Source organism: Pan paniscus, chromosome 4 (assembly GCF_029289425.2).
Source record: "Pan paniscus chromosome 4, NHGRI_mPanPan1-v2.0_pri, whole genome shotgun sequence".
Taxonomy (NCBI): Eukaryota; Metazoa; Chordata; class Mammalia; order Primates; family Hominidae; genus Pan; species Pan paniscus.
The window spans coordinates 69,120,206-69,139,142 of record NC_073253.2 but is presented as its reverse complement, the minus strand read 5'-3'; the positions used below and the strand labels follow the sequence as shown (position 1 = coordinate 69,139,142).

General features: G+C 38.0%; 1 protein-coding gene across 1 annotated transcript in view; it reads right to left on the bottom strand.

Annotated features, from left to right (window-relative positions):
- Positions 1 to 18,937, bottom strand: part of C6 (complement C6) — a 121,122-nt gene that overhangs the window by 57,986 nt on the left and 44,199 nt on the right. Inside the window, exons 2-3 of the mRNA XM_003810976.5 lie at positions 3,098 to 3,260; positions 1,568 to 1,724 (exon numbers count right to left, since the gene is read on the bottom strand). Of these exons, the coding sequence (XP_003811024.4) occupies positions 1,568 to 1,724; positions 3,098 to 3,260 (320 nt within the window). The remainder of the gene's footprint in view (positions 1 to 1,567; positions 1,725 to 3,097; positions 3,261 to 18,937) is intronic.

Genomic DNA, 18,937 nt, shown 5'->3' with positions numbered 1-18,937 from the left:
GAAAACTGGGCTTCTCAATCACAACAGTGATTTTTCCTATGGTAATATTTCTTATATTTTTACTAATGATTCTTCCAATTCCATTATTGTGCTCCCTTAGGGAAATAATCACCTCTGTGGATCTCTGTTTCCCAACCAGTAAAATGAGGAAGTGGGTTAAAAAGGTTTCTAAGGCTTCTTATAACTCTGAAACCATATGGTTTATAAATTTTCAAAATAAAATATATAAATGTTTGCTGAGAGTCTCTTGAGTACAGTAAATTCCTCCAGGCCATAACAGTAGCCTTTCTGTATCTTAAAGATAGTGTGAAGGGATAAATGTGAAATAATTTTGAGGTTCTTTTGCATAAGAGAGTCCCTGTGAAAACCAATGCTAATGTAGTCTACACTTTAAAAAGATTTTAAATGGCGAGTAGTAAAATGGTGAGTCAAGGGAGAATAGAAATATGATAGGACTAAAAAGTACTGACTTTGAAGTCAGAAAAATTCAATTTATTAATTAATGGGTGTATTCTTGGGCAAATTACTTAACCCCAAATGAGCAATAACTTTCTCATCTGTAAAATGGGTAGAGAAACACAATATGATGTGAAGTTTGAATAAGATGACACATGAAAGGGACCTAGAACAGTTCCCCTCAGAAAGTAGCTGTTCCACAAATGAGTTTCTTTTTCTTCCCTGCTGTGTAAATGCTCAACACGGCCCTAACTGTGGTTCACATTGGCTGATGCCCTTACAGGAATGAGTTTGTGGTGGGTAAATATTTCAATGGGGAACAATAAACAAATTGAGGGACTGCTGTGAGGAGAGGGAATGTAGAGGAAGGGCAAGGAGTGAAGGTTTTGATTCATTTCCCTCATTTCTGTCTGGTTTAAAATCTTGGACTGAAACCCTGTTTTTGTTGTTGTTGTTGTTGTTGTTGTTTTTTAGTGCGAGTTGAGCATACCTAGTTTGAAAACCTAAAATCCAAAATGCTCCAAAATCTAAAAATTTTTGAGTACCAACATGATGCCACAGTGGAGTATTGTATATGTAAATACTTATCATAAATTTGTCTCATGAACAAAATTATTTAAAATATTGTATAAATTATCTTCAGGCGATATGTATAAGGTATATCTGAAACATAAATGAATTTCATGTTTAGACTGTGTTCCATCCCCAAGCTACTACATTATGTATATGCAAATATTTCAGAATCCACAAAACATCCAAAATCCAAAACACTTCTGATACCAACATTTTGGATAAGGATTACTCAATCTGTGTACACTTTTGCTTTCAGAATTCTCAGAAGGCACAGGCAGTGGAATTCAGAACTGGGTAAGTACAATATCAATACTGGGAGCAAAATTTCCTTTTTGTGTTCTTAAGACAGTAAAATACATAAAATAAACCCCCTCTTCCCCCCACAAAAGTGCTAAATGGAATTTTCCCTCAATGGAAGCTGGGACAGTTGATTTTCAGAAATTGAAGTAATTCAGCATTACTATGCTGTTAAGCCTGTCAGGGAATCAGAGCCCTCTATTGTGATTCATATTTCCTGGAAATGCCCATGGTTGCCTACCTGTTTTTCAACACAAGGGTCACAGTCTGACCATGGTCCAAAATCTCCCAGGAGGCAGTTGATGGGGCATCTTTGCCAGTTACATTCTCTAGTCTCCTGCTTGCTGCAAATCTGTTCACAAAAGTTTTCCTGGTAGTACTTATCTACTACTATTTGTCTGTAACCATGAAGAAGAAGTTGCTTAGAATGAGTGTATTCACCATATATCCTGCTCCATAATCAAAGTATCATTGAGCATTAACTACAATAAATAGAAAAGAAAGAAAATTTTCATGGAAAAATTAGGCAGGTTGGCATATATGCAGTTCTCACCACTTAACAGAACTCAGGACATACTTTGTGAGGCTCAGCATAAAATGAAAATGGGAAACCTCTTGCTCAAAACTAAGAACTTCAAGACAGCAAAGGCAGATCATTAAGCCAAGCATGAAGCCCTTCTAAGTGTGGGGCCTGTGTGACTGCACATGTTACACCATGAAGCCAGCCATGCTGGAGCTCCTCGAATGGACTGGAAGGCAAGGAAAGATGAAAGGAGAGAAAGATCCTGCAAACTGCTTGAAGGAGGACAACATAGGGGGCTGTGAGGCTAAAGATTCAAAGAGAAAGTGGCATGAGAGAAACATCCTGAATAATTCATGTGAATTCTCCAGGTAACAGAGGGAAGGGAATTTGGAGGAAGCGACATGTGCAAAGATTTGAGGCAGATGAGAGCATGTCCAGGTAGCTCTCCAGGGAGGAGCTTGTGTGACTGGCCAGGAATATTTGCTGTTCTTTTTAGGCAGCAGGGAGCTCCTGAAGGACTCTTGAATAGAGGAATATTGTAAACAAATCTGTTTTCACATATATAGTAGATGGTTTATTGGGGAAGTAAATTGGTAATTTTAATGAGATTCACACTACATATGTAAACATAGTTTTCTAAAATAAGGATCCTAAAAAATTCTGTAATGGTTAAAACACATTAAATATATGCTTTTCTCCCCTAACATGTGAGCATTTCCGTGGTACAGAAACATTTAACAGAGTTAAAGAAACTGTGGGGGACAAGAAGTCTGAATTGGTGAAAAGACTGAATTATTAAATGTTATCAAGAAAGAACAGTTTTGTTGCCATTTTGTATATGCCAACAATCAAGCTAATAGCTAGCAGTTCTGCTCAATTGAGGTCCTGTTAGACTCGATTTAATGAGTAGAAAATTCTCTATAATTAACTCACTAACTATAGGCAAGCAAAGTTGTATGCTGATTGAAAAAAGCTTGGGTAGTGATTCTAAGCAAGTTAAATAGTCAACTGAAAGTGTTGCACAGATTCTTAATTAAATTTCTTTGAAACCCCTCGTTCTTGTAGAGAGAACAAAAGTAGACTTCCTTTCAATCTCATAAGAGAGAGACTTCAAATTTCATCCAAATTTGTAAGTTCTTACTTTGATATATATATGTTCCCATTGCTTAGTGTTGCACTCCTGATGTTGCTGACTTCATCCTTGAGTCCTCCCAGGACACAAAGAAAAGCCACAAAGCTCACACCCACCTGTGTCTGCTCTGGGTTCCAGAATTGCAAGTTTTTGAGCAGCTGGTCCACTGAGTCCATGCGTAGTGATCACAGAAGCAGGCTTGGCCCTTGTTGATCAGAGCATTCAGCAGGATGAAGTACAAGACAGAGCGTCTGGCCATGCCTTGAGAGCCTCCAGGCCCTAAAATGAAAGAATACATAACACATATCAAATGCTTTTTTGAGGGTAAACCTTCACAAGTCATCCTGAGTCAGAGATTCAAATGTGATTTTAGAAAATATTTGCATTTTTCTGCCTTCCTTAAGGCAAGTCAACACCTACAAATTCACATGCTCGTGAGTACAAATCCTATTTTTAAAGATTTTTAGGGTGGAGATTACCATAGGCACAACCTCCAGTACTAGTAAGTTTCTTCAAACGGTTAGTGATAGGCTACAAGACAAAGTATGTAGCATGTATTTGTAATCCATTTCATTCCAAAAAGTATTTTAGATTTATACAGTCTTACCCTTCTCAAAACACCTGCTCCTTTTGTGTGAGCAATAGCCTCAAGTACATTTCAGCTGTTCCTACTTTTCTGGGACTGGGAAAGAAGTTTGGATCATTCTTCTGGAAGCTCTTTTTCATTTCCTGACATGCTGGAAACCTGCTAAAGAGAACGTTCACTGACTCCACATAAAGTCAGAGAAATAAGAGCTAGTAAGGATCTCTAAAACCTCCAGGTCAAACTCCTTCATTTTATGGAGATAAAATGAGGCTCAAGGCAGTGCAATAGTGTTGAGGCTGCAGGTCAAGTAGGAGCTCACAAACCCTGGTTCTTGAATGATGTGAAGCCCTTCACTGAGTTTCTAACAATCCTAAGTACTGTGTTACTGCAGTATCAAGATGCCTGGAGCTCCACCACTCAGGCCACAACAGGTTGAGCAGAAAAATCTTTGACCAGTGGTTCCCACTTATGGTCTTGAAGATCCATGAGTTATTTGCAAAACCATACCCACCCCGTTATTGCCAGTTTAATCGTTATATCCCTAATGAAACATGCAACATTATTAATATATGCATACATATCAATAATTCTGCTGTAATTAATATAGTAGTAACTTTTACTTTAAAAAGTTAAATGCCATTCGCCTAATTTTTCTGTCTCAGTTTCACTATCTACAAAATAAGAGTAATACCTACCTCATAAAGCTTTTGTTAGGATTCAGTAAGAAGGTTCATGTAAACTGCTTAGAACAATTATTGGCATAGAATCATCACTTAATAAATACTAGCTTTTCAAATTAGTAATAACTTTTAAGAATGTTACAAATTTAATAGTAGCTGTTGGTCACACATTTTTAATAGATATTTCCAAATTGCCCTGCTAAAATATGGCTCTCTCATGTCTTAGAGGATGAGTTTCTGATTATATTTCTACATGATTAGTTTATGTTTCTTAGTTTTCATGAAAGGATACCTCAGTAAAAATAAATGGGGTTCATCATTTGATAAATCTTGGTTTAAGTCAAGAGCTTGAGATCAGATATAAAAATTGTTTTTTCAGTATATTCAGAAACTAGGGTATTTCTTGTTAATAAATCAGTAAGCTTTTCTTTCTTTTTTTTTTTTTTTTTTTTTGAGATGGAGTCTCACTCTGTCACCCAGGCTGGAGTGCAGTGGTGTGATCTCGGCTCACTGCAAGCTCTGCCTCCCAGATTCATGCCATTCTCCTGCCTCAGCCTCCTGAGTAGCTGGGACTACAGGTGCTCACCACCACATCCAGCTAATTTTTTGAATTTTTAGTAGAGACAGGGTTTCACTGTGTTAGCCAGGATGGTCTCGATCTCCTGACCTCGTGATCAGCCCACCTCGGCCTCCCAAAGTGCTGGGATTATCAGTAAGCTTTTTAAACTCTTCTACAAGCTCAAAGAAAAATGCCAGAATAAAAGTAACCAAATCCATTGATGTATGGCTGAACATGTCTTTCAATTTAAAATGGAATGAACACACATTTGGGTATTCATTGTATGCTGCTAGGCATTGAATGAGATACAAAGAAATAGAAGCCTTTATCACTGTCTGGGAGGGTAGAAAGAAATTGAAAATACTACCTATGCTTTTTACCCAAGCTTTTTACTCCAACTCATAGATATGCTGCTAGAGTCCTAGACTATTTCAGTCATAAAAATGAGGGGCTTTTGGGCATTATTCAAGATGGCTGAATAGGAAAAGTTCCAGTCTACAGCTCCTAGTGTGAGAGACACAGAAGATGGGTGATTTCTGCATTTCCAACTGAGGTACTGGGTTCATCTCACTGGGGCTTGTCGGACAGTGGGTGCAGTCCACGGAGTGTGAGCTGAAGAAGGGTGGGACATCACCTCACCTGGGATGTGCAAGGGGTTGGGGAATTCCCTTTCCTAGCCAAGGGAAGCCATGACAGACAGTACCTGGAAAATCGGGACACTCCCACCCTAATGAGGCACATTTCCAATGGTCTTAGCAAATGGCACACCAGGAGATTATATCCCGCGCATGGCTTGGAGGGTCCCACACCCGCAGAGCCTCTCTCACAGCTAGCACGGCAGTCTGAGATCAAACTGCAAGGCACAGGGAGGCTGGCGGAGGGGTGCCCACCTTTGCTGAGGCTTGAGTAGGTAAACAAAGCAGCTGGGAATCTCGAAGCTGGTGGAGCCCACCACAGCTCAAGGAGGCCTGCCTGCCTCTGTAGACTCCACCTCTGGGGGCAGGCATAGCTGAACAAAAGGCAGCAGAAACTTCTACAGACTTCAACATCCCTGTCTGACAGCCTTGAAGAGAGTAGTGGTCTCCCAGCACGGAGTTTGAGATCTGAGAATGGACAGACTGCCTCCTCAAGTGGGTCCCTGACCCCCGAGTAGCCTAACTGGGAGACACCTCCCAGTAGGGGCCAACTGACACCTCATACAGCTGGGTGCCCCTCTGAGACAAAGCTTCCAGAGGAAGGATCAGGCAGCAACATTTGCCATTCTGCAGTGGGGGCTGTTCTACAGCCTCCGCTGGTAATACGCAGGCAAACAGGGTCAGGAGTGGACCTCCAGCAAACTCCAACAGACCTACACCTGAGGGTCCTGACTGTTAGAAGGAAAACTAACAAGCATAAAGGACATCCACACCAAAACCCCATCTGTACGTCACCATCATCAAAGACCAAAGGTAGATAAAACCACAAAGATGGGGAGAAACCAGAGCAGAAAAGCTGAAAATTCTAAAAATCAGAGCACCTCTTCTCCTCCAAAGGAATGCAGCTCCTTGCATGTAAAGGAACAAAGCTGAACGGAGAATGACTTTGACCATCTGAGAGAAGAAGGCTTCAGACGATTGGTAATAACAGACTTCTCTGAGCTAAAGGAGGATGTTTGAACCCATTGCAAAGAGGCTAAAAACCTTGAAAAAAGATTAGACAAATGGCTAACTAGAATAAACAGCATAGAGAAGACCTTAAATGACCTGATGGAGCTGAAAACCATGGCACAAGAACTACATGACGCATGCACAAGTTTCAGTAGCCAATTCAATCACATGGAAGAAAGGGTTTCAGTGATTGAAGATCAAATGAATGAAATAAAGCGAGAAGAGAAGTTTAGAGAAAAAAGAGTAAAAAGAAATGAATGAAGCCTCCAAGAAATATGGGACTATGTGAAAAGACCAAATCTACGTCTGATTGGTGTACCTGAAAGTGACAGGGCAAATGGAACCGAGTTGGAAAACACTCTGCAGGATATTATCCAGGAGAACTTCCCCAATCTAGCAAGGCAGGCCAACATTCAAATTCAGGAAATGCAGAGAATTCCACAAAGATGCTCCTTGAGAAGAGCAACTCCAAGACACATAATTGTCAGATACACCAAAGTTGAAATGAAGGAAAAAATGTTAAGGGCAGCCAGAGAGAAAGGTCGGGTTACCCACAAAGGGAAGCCCATCAGACTAAAAGCGGTTCTCTCAGCAGAAACTCTACAAGCCAGAAGAGAGTAGGGGCCAATATACAACACTCTTAAAGAAAAGAATTTTCAACCCAGAATTTCGTATCCAGCCAAACTAAGCTTCATAAGTGAAGGAGAAATAAAATACTTTACAGACAAGGAAATGCTCAGAGATTTTTGTCACCACCAGGCCTGCCTTACAAGAGCTCCTGAAGGAAGCACTAAACATAGAAAGGAAAAACTGGTACCAGCCACTGCAAAAACATGCCAAATTGTAAAGACCATCGATGCTAGGAAGAAACTGCATTAACTAATGGGAAAAATAACCAGCTAACATCATAATGACGGGATCAAATTCACACATAACAATATTAACCTTAAATGTAAATGGGCTAAATGCCCCAATTAAAAGACATAGACTGGCAAATTGGATAAAGAGTCAAGACCCATGAGCGTGCTGTATTCAGGAGACCCATCTCATGTGCAGAGACACCCATAGGCTCAAAATAAAGGGATGGAGGAAGATCTACCAAGCAAATGGAAAACAAAAAAAGGCAGGTGTTGCAATCCTAGTCTCTGATAAAATAGACTTTAAACCAACAAAGATCAAAAGAGACAAAGAAGGCCATTACATAATGGTAAAGGGATGAATTCAACAAGAAGAGCTAACTATCCTAAATATATACACACCCAATGTAGGAGCACTCAGATTCATAAAGCCAGTCCTTAGAGATCTACAAAGAGACTTAGACTCCCACACAATAATAATGGGAGATTTTAAAACCACACTGTCAACATGACACAGGTCAACAAGACAGAAAGTTAACAAGGATATCCAGGAATTGAACTCAGCTCTGCACCAAGCGGACCTAATAGACATCTGCAGAACTCTCCACCCCAAATCAAAAGAATATATATTCTTCTCAGCACCACTTAGCACTTATTCCAAAATTGACCACAGAGTTGGAAGTAAAGCACTCCTCCGCAAATGTAGAAGAACAGAAATTATAACAAACTGTCTCTCACATCACAGTGCAATCAAACTAGAACTCAGGGTTAAGAAACTCACTCAAAATCCTCAACTACATGGAAACTGAACAACCTGCTCTTGAATGACTACTGGGTACATAACGAAATGAAGCCAGAAATAAAGATGTTCTTTGAAACCAATGAAAACAAAGACATAACATACCAGAATCTCTGGGACACATTTAAAGCAGTGTGTAGAGGGAAATTTATAGCACTAAATGCCCACAAGAGAAAGCAGGAAAGATCCAAAATTGACACCCTAACATCACAATTAAAAGACCTAGAGAAGCAAGAGCAAACACATTCAAAAGCTAGCAGAAGGCAAGAAATAACTAAGATCAGAGCAGAACTGAAGGACATAGAAACACAAAAAACCCTTCAAAAAATCAATGAATCCAGGAGCTGGTTTTTTGAAAAGATTGACAAAACTGATAGACCACTAGCAAGACTAATAAAGAAGAAAAGAGAGAAGAATGAAATAGATGCAATAAAAAATGATAAAGGGGATATCACCACCGATCCCACAGAAATACAAACTACCATCAGAGAATAATATAGACACCTCTACACAAATAAACTAGAAAATCTAGAAGAAATGGATAAATTCCTGAACACATACAACCTCCCAAGACAAAACCAGGAAGAAGTTGAATCCCTGAATAAATCAATAACAGGCTCTGAAATTGAGGCAATAATTGAGTCAATAATTGAGGCTTACCAACGAAAAAAAGTCCAGGACCAGATGGATTCACAGCCGAATTCTACCAGAGGTACAAGGAGGAGCTGGTACCATTCCTTCTGAAACTATTCCAATCAATAGAAAAAGAGGGAATCCTCCCTAACTCATTTTATGAGGCCAGCATCATCCTGATACCAAAGCCTGGCAGAGACACAACCAAAAAAGAGAATTTTAGACCAATATCCCTGATGAACATCGATGCAAAAATCCTCAATAAAATACTGGCAAACCGAATCCAGCAGCACATCAAAAAGCTTATCCACCACAATCAGGTTGGCTTCACCCCTGGGATGCAAGTCTGTTTAACTTACGCAAATCAATAAATGTAATCCATCATAAAAACAGAACCAATGACAAAAACCACATGATTATCTCAATAGATGCAGAAAAGGCCTTCGACAAAATTCAACAGTGCTTCATGCTAAAAACTCTCAATAAACTAGGTATTGATGGGATGTATCTCAAAATAATAAGAGCTATTTATGACAAACCCACAGCCAGTATCATACCGAATGAGCAAAAACTGGAAGCATTCCCTTTGAAAACTGGCACAAGACAAGGATTCCCTCTATCACCACCCCTATTAAACATAGTGTTGGAAGTTCTGGCCAGGGCAATCAGGCAGGAGAAAGAAATAAAGGGTATTCAATTAGGAAAAGAGGGAATGAAATTGTCCCTGTTTGCAGATGACATGATTGTATATTTAGAAAATCTCATCATCTCAGCCCAAAATCTGCTTAAGCTCATAAGCAACTTCAGCAAAGTATCAGGATACAAAATCAATGTGAAAAATCACAAACATTCCTATACACCAATAATAGACAAACAGAGAGCCAAATCATAGTAAACTCCCATTCACAATTGCTTCAAAGAGAATGAAATACCTAGGAATCCAACTTACAAGGGATGTGAAGGACCTCTTCAAGGAGAACTACAAACCACTGCTCAATGAAATAAAAGAGGACACAAACAAATGGAAGAACATTCCATGCTCATGTGTAGGAAGAATCAATATCGTGAAAATGGCCATACTGCTCAAGGTAATTTATAGATTCAATGCCATCCCCATCAAGCTACCAATGACTTTCTTCACAGAATTGGAAAAAAATACTTTAAGGTTCATATGGTACCAAAAAAGAGCCTGCATTGCCAAGACAATCCTAAGCCAAAAGAACAAAGCTGGAGGCATCATGCTACCTGACTTCAAACTATATTACAAGGCTACAGTAACCAAAACAGCATGGTACTGCTACCAAAACAGAGATATAGACCAATGGAACAGAACAGAGCCCTCAGAAATAATACCACACATCTACAGCCATCTGATCTTTGACATATCTGACAAAAACAAGCAATGGGGAAAGGATTCTTTATTTAATAAATGGTGTTGGGAAAACTGGCTAGCCATATGTAGAAAGCTGAAACTGGATCCCTTCCTTGCACCTTATACAAAAATTAATTCAAGATGGATTAAAGACTTAAATGCTAGACCTAAAACCATAAAAACCCTAGAAGAAAACCTAGGCAATACCATTCAGGCTATAGACATGGGCAAGGACTTCATGACTAAAACACCAAAAGCAATGGCAACAAAAGCCAAAATTGACAAATGGGATCTAGTTAAACTAAAGAGCTTCTGCTCAGCCAAAGAAACTACCATCAGAGTGAACAGGCAACCTACAGAATGGGAGAAAATTTTTACAATCTACCCATCCAACAAAGGGCTAATATCCAGAATCTACAAAGAACTCAAACAAATTTACAAGAAAAAATCAAACAACCCCATCAAAAAGTGGGCAAAGGATATGAACAGACACTTGACATTTGAGAAATGTCTTCTCAAAAGAAGACATTTATGCAGCCAACAGAGATATGAAAAAAATGCTCATCATCGCTGGTCATCAGAGAAATGCAGATCAAAACCACAGTGAGATACCATCTCACACCAGTTAGAATGGCGATCATTAAAAAGTGAGGAAACAACAGGTGCTGGAGAGGATGTGGAGAAATAGGAACACTTTTACACTGTTGGTGGGACTGTAAACTAGTTCAACCATTGTGGAAGACAGTGTGGTGATTCCTCCAGGATCTAGAACTAGAAATACCATTTGACCCAGCCATCCTGTTACTGGGTATATACCCAAAGGATTATAAATCATGCTGCTATAAAGACACATACATACATATGTTTATTGCGGCACTATTCACAATAGCAAAAACTTGGAACCAACCCAAATGTCCATCAATGATAGACTGGATTAAGAAAATGTGGCACATATACACCATGGAATACTATGTAGTCATAAAAAATGATGAGTTCATATCCTTTGTAGGGACATGGATGAAACTGGAAACCATCATTTTGAGCAAACTATCACAAGGACAGAAAACCAAACACTGAATGTTCTCACTCATAGGTGGGAATTGAACAATGAGAACACTTGGACACAGGGTGGTGAACATCACACACCGGGGCCTGTAGTGGGGTGGGGGTAGGGGAGAGGCATAGCATTAGGAGATATACCTAATGCTAAATGACGAGTTAATGGGTGCAGTACACCAACATGGCATATGTATACATATGTAACAAACCTTCACGTTGTGCACATGTACCCTAGAACTTAAAGTATAATAAAAATAAATGAGGGGCTTTTTTTTCCCACTCCACTTGCAAGCTGATTCTAGTTTGTCGGTAAGTAACTCGCCTTTCCTGGTTTTCCTCAGCAACACAGAACCACAGGGTATTGGGACAATAGTAGCCAGATAGAATTTAAGTTGTGATCAGACATATAATGTGAGTCCCAAACATTTGGGAGCTGAGGCCCCCAAATAATGTGAAGCTTTCCTTTCAACCACTAGATAGACTAGAGAAGCCACTCCCCTATACCCTTCACCCTTGCCCCCCACTGCCAAAATTGGAATTTTCTCATACAGGGACCTTTTCAGCAAGAAAAACTAAATAGATACTTTGTTGTTGTTGTTTTTTCTTATTAGATGTTGGACAAGACAGATATCTTCCAGAATATTTCTCTCAATTGTAGAGAAAACAAATTCTTAAAGCTTCTGGTGAAATTTTCATGTAAATAATTTGGAGAAGTTAAATTGCAAGAGATTACTAGTTCTCAGTTCTCAGCAGACACTGTCTTTTAATTTCCAAAAACTTGAAAGGTATGGGTGAGTTTTATTCCAATTATCATCAAAAACTGCAAAAACAGAACCCTTATAAAATATTCTGATCGCTCTTTAAGCTATAACTGTTCTGAGGCAATATGGAGCGTGATATAAATTAAGACGGTAACATTAAAACTTATTTGATGAGGTACTAATGAAAGAGCTAATTGGTAGCTTTTCTTTTTTAATATTCTATTATTAGGAATACAAATTGTTTTATGTTAAAACAATTTTATTTTTATTTATTTATTTTTTTGAGACAGAGTTTCATTCTGTCACCCAGGCTGGACTGCAGTGGCAGGATCTCAGCTCACTATAAACTCAGCCTCCTGGGTTCAAGCAATTCTCTGCCTCAGCCTCCCGAGTAGCTGGGATTACAGGCCCCTGCCACCACACCCAGCTAATTTTTGTATTTTTAGTGAACTCGGGGTTTCACCATTTTGGTCAGGCTGGTTTTGAACTCCTGACCTCGTGATTCACCTGCCTCGGCCTCCCAAAGTGCTGGGATTACAAGCGTGAGCCACCAAGCCCAGCAACAATTTTTAATCAAATAAAAATAATTACTTCTCTGAATTTTTTTGTTATGATGGCCTAGCATATTGTATTATACGGTTTCTTATTTATTAATTTCCACATCTCTAGGCATTCTGGAGGTATCTAAAATTACACACAGGCATTTTACCCATTACTGTACAATTTTCATACAAACATAGAATAAAAGAATGTTCGGTGAATAGAGGAAGATAGGAAAAAAGTCTTCCACTTCAGTGCCATCGTAGAAAAGCAGAAATTCTTCAGTTTTCTCATAGTTGCCATCCCCTCTTGAGTTTTCCAAAAATCAGTGATCCCATTGAACCATTGATGATAGCTTTATGAGCATTTAGAGAATTTCAATTAAAATGAAGCCCATCTTATTCTAACCTGTCACTTTCTAATGTATTTTACTCACATGAACCATTTGTCTGCAAGGCAGTTCAGCATATCTTACCCAACAGATTTCTGAGGATGCTCTAGTTTATCCCCAGCTATAGGTTCTTCCTTTACATCTCCATGTAAACTTACTGAATTTCTTATTTCTTATTATTTTTTTCTGTGCATGCCCAGAGGCTCAAGAAATGAGCCTTTCTATCTTTCTACCTTTACTATCGCCAAGGTAAGCTGGGTAGTCCAGGTGCATGACTGACCTTGGCTAAAGAGTATGTTTGCTTTACTTTTAACTAATTTAACTCATAGAGAAACTTGGTCTCAAATGTCCTCTGGAATGACATTTGTTTAAAAAACATGACCTCTGGTTCTTTTCAGATTTAAACAAAGCAATTATAAAAAAGAAAGACAAAGAAATGGTTATAGTCTGAGTTATATATTTTTATGCATGAAATTGTAATTTTGTTGGAAACATGATTAACAATTTTGAAATATTAAGATTGAAAATGAAATCATCATATTACTCACCTTTAAGCAGAGTTTGTGGTGTCCTCGGACCTAAGCTGCAAATTATTGGGGAAAAAATAGGTATGCAGAATGAAGAGGGTATATATGTTAATCCAAACAAAGCTTCTTTTCTTATTGCTAGCTAACACAAGGCAATGCTGTCATATCACAGAGGCCTAGCAACACCTAGAGGGTTGTCAAAATAAATGTTCTCTGGAACTTGAACTTTGCAAATGATTACACCAATCAGTAGTAACCCTGAAACTCTGGGTGTTGGATGTTACACAGAGTCCTGAATTTTCAGTGAGTTTTCAATTCAAGGGCTATTGTAGTAGCTATTGCTACTGCATAGAAATCTCTCTTTCCATTTTAAAGAATCCTTTAGATTAATTAGTTAAAATTGCTGCCCCCCTTAGGAATGTATAGATTCTTAGTTTTTGATTATAGAATAGTTATTGGTAACTATTTAAGAAATGTTTTTGGAGACAATGTGATTGTGTATGTAGAAAATTCAAAAGAATCTACAAACATTAGAATTAATAAATGAATTTAGTATGATTTATCAACACAAGTTTATTATAGTAAAAAGTGTTTCTATATGCCAGCAAAACCAAACAGAAAATTTAATTTGGAAAGAATTAAAATAGCAATGATCAAATGGGCTCTTTATATGTAATGATGATTATGCTTCTCTGAAATGGTTGCAATTTAACTTTAGATTGACTAAAATGGATTTCATCCTAAGGTGAAGCAGAACAAAATAGTGCAATAGAAAAGAAAAAAAACTATAGGGACTGAGAATGTGGATACATATTCTAGTCTTGTTTCTGCACTAAGCAGCTGCCAGCTATGTGAGCTTCAATAAATCACTATACCTCATTGGAACACTGGTCCCTCATTTGTAAAACAAGTGTTTTTCAAACTTTTTTCAAAGCAGTAGAAAACAACTAAAACAAATATTCCTTAGACAGCTTAGATTTTTATCACATGGTGGGAAATGGTGATCTCAGCAAGTCTAAAGATTACTTGAAGCACAGCTGGGAACCCACCACTCAAAGGTCACATAGTTTAATATACATGGTAGTAACTTTCCCAAGGCCAGAGTAAGTCAGAACTGGAATACAGATGATCTGATTTCCAGTCTTTTTTCTCTCTCTTATACTACATTGAGATTTTAAAGATTGAAATTTGGGCCTAAAGAGAAAGTAGAGTGGTGTGCTGCAGACCAGTGTTGAAGCTAGTTTGGGGCTGGGATAGCAGCTTCACCCTTGATTACCTGAGAAGATAAACAGGAAAAGAAATATTTGGTGATTGGACAAGAATATATGTCATTTAATTTGCATATTTCTTTCTTTAATTGGTCTTTGAGACCCTAAAATAAAATTCATTTGTCCTGAGTTCAAGGTGTTTGGAGCTAAAGGCAAATACTGGAAGTCATAATACAGAGAGATGCAAAGTTAGGTGCCAGTAGGATGAGCTTAAAGAGGACTTTATTTGTAATGTGGGCTATGAAGAGGACAGAGAAGTAAGATTGTATGCTGTGGCACTGGAAAAACACAGGTGGAGAGAGTTAAGGATGGTAAGGGGAAATCCTTGAGATGGAATGCGAATGTCTGTGATCCGAACACTAGAATTGACCCAGCACCAACTAAGAATCTAGAATCTTTTCAACAATGTATTTGGGCTCTCCATCTTGGGTTCTTTTGGAAGGTTAAATGACATATCTCACTAATGAGTCCTTTTTCTAGAGCAGGGATTGGTAAACTAGCCTGATGCTTGTTTTTGTAAATAACATTTTATAGGAATAAAGTCACACAATTGGCCATTGTTTATGGTTGCTTTTGTGCTACAATGGTAGAGTTAAGAAGCTGGCAACAGAGGCTCTCTAGCCTGAAAAGCCTAAAATATTTACCGTCTGGCCCTTATAGGAAAAGTTGCAACCCAGAGAGAGATATTTCTGGTCTGATACATACAACAAAGTGTCCAGTGGCTTTGGGAAGTAGAAGTAGCTACTTGGGACTGATGAGTAGGTGATTGTTTCAGAGCTAGGAATTGAATACTTGTGTGCAGTTGTGCTCAGGTCTGACTCTGTGCATGCAAAGAATATAGGTGTTCTCTAAACAATATTTAGATGTGTGCTGCTGAAAAACAAAGTCTGCTATGGAGTTTACTGGCACTGGCTGAGTTGCTTCAGCAACTGCAGGCCTTCTGAAGTTTTGGCTGGTAACACAGAAGACCTTCTCACACAAAATCTCCTATTTTCATAAGGTAGATAGTTGCTATTGACTGACCAGTAGAAAGCATATAATTGTAAAAAAACAGAAGGGTGCAGGAGAAAATGAGGGCCAGGACATGGAGAGTTAAGATGGAGCAATTATCATTTTACCAGAAGGAGAATATGTATTCTGTTAAAAACCATTATTCCTCTTTTAATGATAATAGATTCATAGCCAAATGGTATTTTCTGCCAAGAAAATAACCACTAATATAAAATAATGAACAATGGAAGCTGCTATCTGAAGGCTCTTTCACATGCTAAGTATTCACTTGCCAACTTATCATTATAGCAAAAGTACTATAATTTCTCATTAGAGCCAAGGCTAATGACCCCATCTATTTCAAAAACTCTTCAGAGTGTGCTTTGTCAGTCAATATGTGAGTAGATAAAGTGAAATGGCAGATTGAACTATTTCAATTGGGGGATCATAGATCAAAACTCTCAAATATGGAGGAAACAGAAGGTATTTTGGACCTCAGGCTTCCACACTCTTTGTGTCTTCTCTTTCCTACTAAAATTATTAGAAAGATAGTCTAAATTGACTGCATTTGATGTTTTGCCATCTACTCCTCATTCACTTCACTCTTTGAAATCTATGTGATAAATACAACCAGCCTACACCAACTATTCTCTTAAAGACCACCATTAACCTCCTAATTGCCAAACTGAATGACCTCTTCTAAATCCACTATTGGCTTCCTGGACAAAATATAATACATGTGTTTCTCTGAACACTTAGGAAATTCCTCTTCTGCCTTCCTCTATGATTCTCTTCCTACACCCATCTAGGATTTTATCCTCACCCCTTTTCTTTCATTTGAGATTTCATCTACTTCCATGGGGTTATTGATCACCTTTGTATTGATTGCTTCCTAGTCCACCTGTCTTAGTATTCTAATGTTCAGACAGATAATAGAAACATCATATCACAGAGATCACATCCTCACTCCCTGACTCCTCCTATCCTTTTAGATGCTAAATACATGAGGCAATTTTATCTTTTATTTAGCTTTTATCTTTGAAGTATCTCTTCTATGCATTCCTCATTTTTCCACCTTGCCATCATGTCTGTGGCTACAGTTCCACTTCCAGCCCTTATGAAACCATACCTTGAAGATTGCATCAGTGGCTTAGCTGGTCTCTGAGCTTTAGAACTCCTCCTGTAATTTCTTCTAATCTACTCTGCAAGGATATTCTAGAGTTCACCTCTCAGTAGCACAACCCTATTCAAAATCTCAGTGTTATTCTTTTAAGGAAACCACGAAATTAGCTACAGAGTCCCAGTCCCTAATATTGGAAACCTTGAGCAATTTTATTCCATATTGCCCTTTAGACTCATTTTCTCTCCTTCATTTTGCATAGTCCACCATCTAGCCAAATTGGATAACTTGCTGATCCTCAAAATGGCCTATGGTTTCTCTTGCTTTATATTTTTTCCCTTGAAACTTTTTCTTCCCCAATCACAAATGTAGTGTATTGTGTACCTCTTCTTCGTGGGCCATTCCAAATGTATTTCCTTCTTAAATTTTTTCTATATTTCACAATCATTTTCACACTTTAGATCAGATGCTACATGATTCCTCCACCCTTTAAACATATGAATCTCTTTTTACCTTTCATATGGAACTCACTTACTATTGCCGGATATTATGATCATTGTGTGCTTTATTATTGTCCACTCTTAGTCCACTTAATAGATTCAAAGTTCCTTTATACTGAGCCTGAATAATATTTATCTTTATATTTGATAAACATAAAGGTTAAATCAATGTTGATTGAATTGAGTTGTCTACACACAAAGAGTTTGTGAGAAAATTGCTGAATATGCCTCTACAAATGTGCCTTTAGCTAAATTCCACTATGTAGATTCTCATGTGTTTGGCAATAAGAGGTAACAATCTTTCATACAGCAAAATGCTCTAAGAATTGCTTTTATTTATGTGTTTGTTGAATTGTTGAACAATGCATAATGATGATATTAAATGGAATAAACTCTTTGGTGATTCTTTGGAATGGAAAGAAAATGAGCTACAATTTAGTCTCCAAATCTAAAACTGGTCTAACATAGTAATAGAAATCTAGTTTGAGACAATAAAGCCAAACTGCTGCCAAGTTTTGCCCCTTCTAGGATTATAGAGAAACTTAGGTTGGATTCCAATTTAGAGCTTTGTGGGAAAAGGCAGAAAAAAAAAAGCCTATTGAAGTCAGATGAGTTGTACCTAGACTCTTGGGTCAGCTTTCTAGTTTGTTTCTTGTCCTCCAGTTGTCCCAAACATCTTGAATATGTTACTAAGGTATTTTTTCTAAAGCACTACTACAATGAAAATCACAATCTAATGTTTTGGTAGCATTTTATGGTTTGCAAAGCACTCTTCAAAGTGCCATAGGAGGAACAGTATCTTGATTCATCCATTTCACTCAATTCACAAATATTTACTGATTATATACCAGGCATTATGCTGGGACTTAAGATACAAAGATGAATACTTTTGGTTAGTTCTTTCAAGAACTTCACCTCATAGTAATGGTAGTTGGATAGAAAAGAAAAAGAACGTCAAGAAGTACTAAAAATTATAAGAAATCCATCTATTCACAGAAATTGTAACTTCCCTTGTTTATGCAGTCACGTATTCTCTTATCTTTTCATCATATTCACTGTAATTACCACTGTTGTCATTATCCAAAGGTTTTTATTCACGAATTTTGCAAAAATTTACTGCAAGGAACTGTTCTAGGCACTTGAACAGTAAACAAAACAGAAAAAAAAAATCCTGCCTTTGTAAAATTTGCAATCTCCATAAAGACAGGAGAGAGAAAACAAAATAAATAAATGAATTATATGGTTTTTAATAAATATTTCTTTAATGTTTATCCAACTATTGTGTCTTCTTAAAATGCAGGTCATTCTTTCTGCCTCTTTTTTTCCTGGGTCTATGCTTTCTTGAAGAAAATCTGTCCAGCCCAATCTCAGAAAATTTAATCCTGTAGGACTCACTGAGCTGGTTTCAGATCTCATGATTCTGCCCCTTGGACAAAGTGATAGGCCAGGATTGGGTATGGGTCATTCGGATTTCATGTGCCAGGGTTGGGGAGTGGGACTTAGAGATACTAGTTAAACACAATGTGAAGCTTGCTTAAGCCGCATGCAGGGAGAAGAAGAGAATGCCTCTGTAGAGAGAAAAAAGAATGAGGTAAGGACTTGAAGAAATGTAAGTGTGAGAACTTATGGCCTTAGAGAATATACATACTGTCCCTGTGAAACTCAGCT